This window comes from Ascoidea rubescens (genome assembly GCF_001661345.1).
Source record: "Ascoidea rubescens DSM 1968 unplaced genomic scaffold ASCRUscaffold_47, whole genome shotgun sequence".
Taxonomy (NCBI): Eukaryota; Fungi; Ascomycota; class Saccharomycetes; order Ascoideales; family Ascoideaceae; genus Ascoidea; species Ascoidea rubescens.
In genome coordinates, this window is record NW_017962959.1 from 654 (window position 1) to 2,011 (window position 1,358).

The 1,358-nt window shown below is 30.1% G+C and overlaps 1 protein-coding gene across 1 annotated transcript; it reads right to left on the bottom strand.

Moving 5' to 3' along the window:
• Window positions 1-760: 760 nt before the first annotated feature.
• On the bottom strand, window positions 761-967 carry ASCRUDRAFT_10748 (uncharacterized protein; the record flags this gene model as incomplete). Its single annotated transcript, XM_020188684.1, has 1 exon — window positions 761-967. A coding segment is annotated over one exon (207 nt), but the record flags the coding sequence as incomplete, so codon positions are not given.
• Between the last annotated feature and the right edge of the window lie 391 nt (window positions 968-1,358).

Genomic DNA, 1,358 nt, shown 5'->3' on the forward strand with positions numbered 1-1,358 from the left:
TGGAGTAGCTGATTCAGTGCAGAAGCTTAAGAAAATCTCATAATTAGTTTTGCAATAATAGGGTTTAACTATGATGTATTTCGTCATATGTTGATAAAATCATGTTGCCAAAAAAATTGAAATTTTGTGCCCATAATGTGAAGCAGTCGGATATCTACATTCGCCGCCTGTCGGTCCCTCGGTATCTGTTACCGGTCTGCTCCCGTAAAGCTTTTAGATCTAACCCAGTTCGCTACAACACAATATACTACCGAATAAGTCTATCACTCGAATGAAATAAAAAACCCAGAAATTAAATTTACTTCCCGAAAATTGATANAATAGCAAACAAATACATGCTGAAGTATTAAAAATTTCATTAAAACCTAATGAAAATTAGATAAACGGAAGAAAAAATGAAAGAGCAGAGAAAGCATTGAAGTAATGCTCATTCTCAACATCAAACGTTAAGAATTCCATNCCAAAATTAATGTTTGATTAAGTATTATATTTCCGGTCATTTATGATGATCAACATCATTCAGTGGTTGATTATAATGCAGTGATTTTTTAAAATTTTTTGTGAATTTAGTTTGGAAAAAGTTTGGGATCATAGAAAAATTGGTCAAGTTTGCATGCGTTAGTTAGCTCTTGCTGATAGATTTCTGAAATCACGACATGCAAGGGTTCGAATATTAAAACTATTTCGTTATCAGTTAGCNAAGCTGAAATTGTTAATATTATTGCTTTCAATATTAGGAAGTATCAATGACTCGGGCAAATCAGAATGTTTGGATTGCCATTTTCTTATTTAATTTAACATAGTTATGATATTTGATTGATGATATTAAACCAATTAAGTTGTCTTCAAGCGCTGATCTTATGTCATCTTTTCTTCCAGAAAATTTTAAGCTAATCGATATGTCATCGTTGCTTTCAAGAAAAGCCTTTTTATTGTTGCTATTATTATCAAAAAAGTTAGTTGAATCCTGAGTGGAGGAAGAATTTGAAGATTTTGGATTGTAATATTTTCAGACATTTACATCGATTAGGTCAATAAATTTTTATCCAGAGAAAATAAAAGTAAAGGAGAATTTAACCTTTCATTTAAAATTTCCACAGAGTATGTGTCAATGTTAATAAGTATGTCGCAATATTTCTTTTTTGTAGTGTTATCTAGTAGCAAACAATTTGAACTTCTAACCACATAAATTTTCAAATTTTTANTGGTTAGATCAATTGATTGCTGTAGAAAAACATAGGGATTAAAGATACCGTCAAATTCAAACAATTGTAAAAGTAGACCAAAAAATTTCAAAAGAGTTTTACGGTCAGAAGTTTTCAAAGTGTTTGATTTTTTTCAGATAAATTTCATTGAAA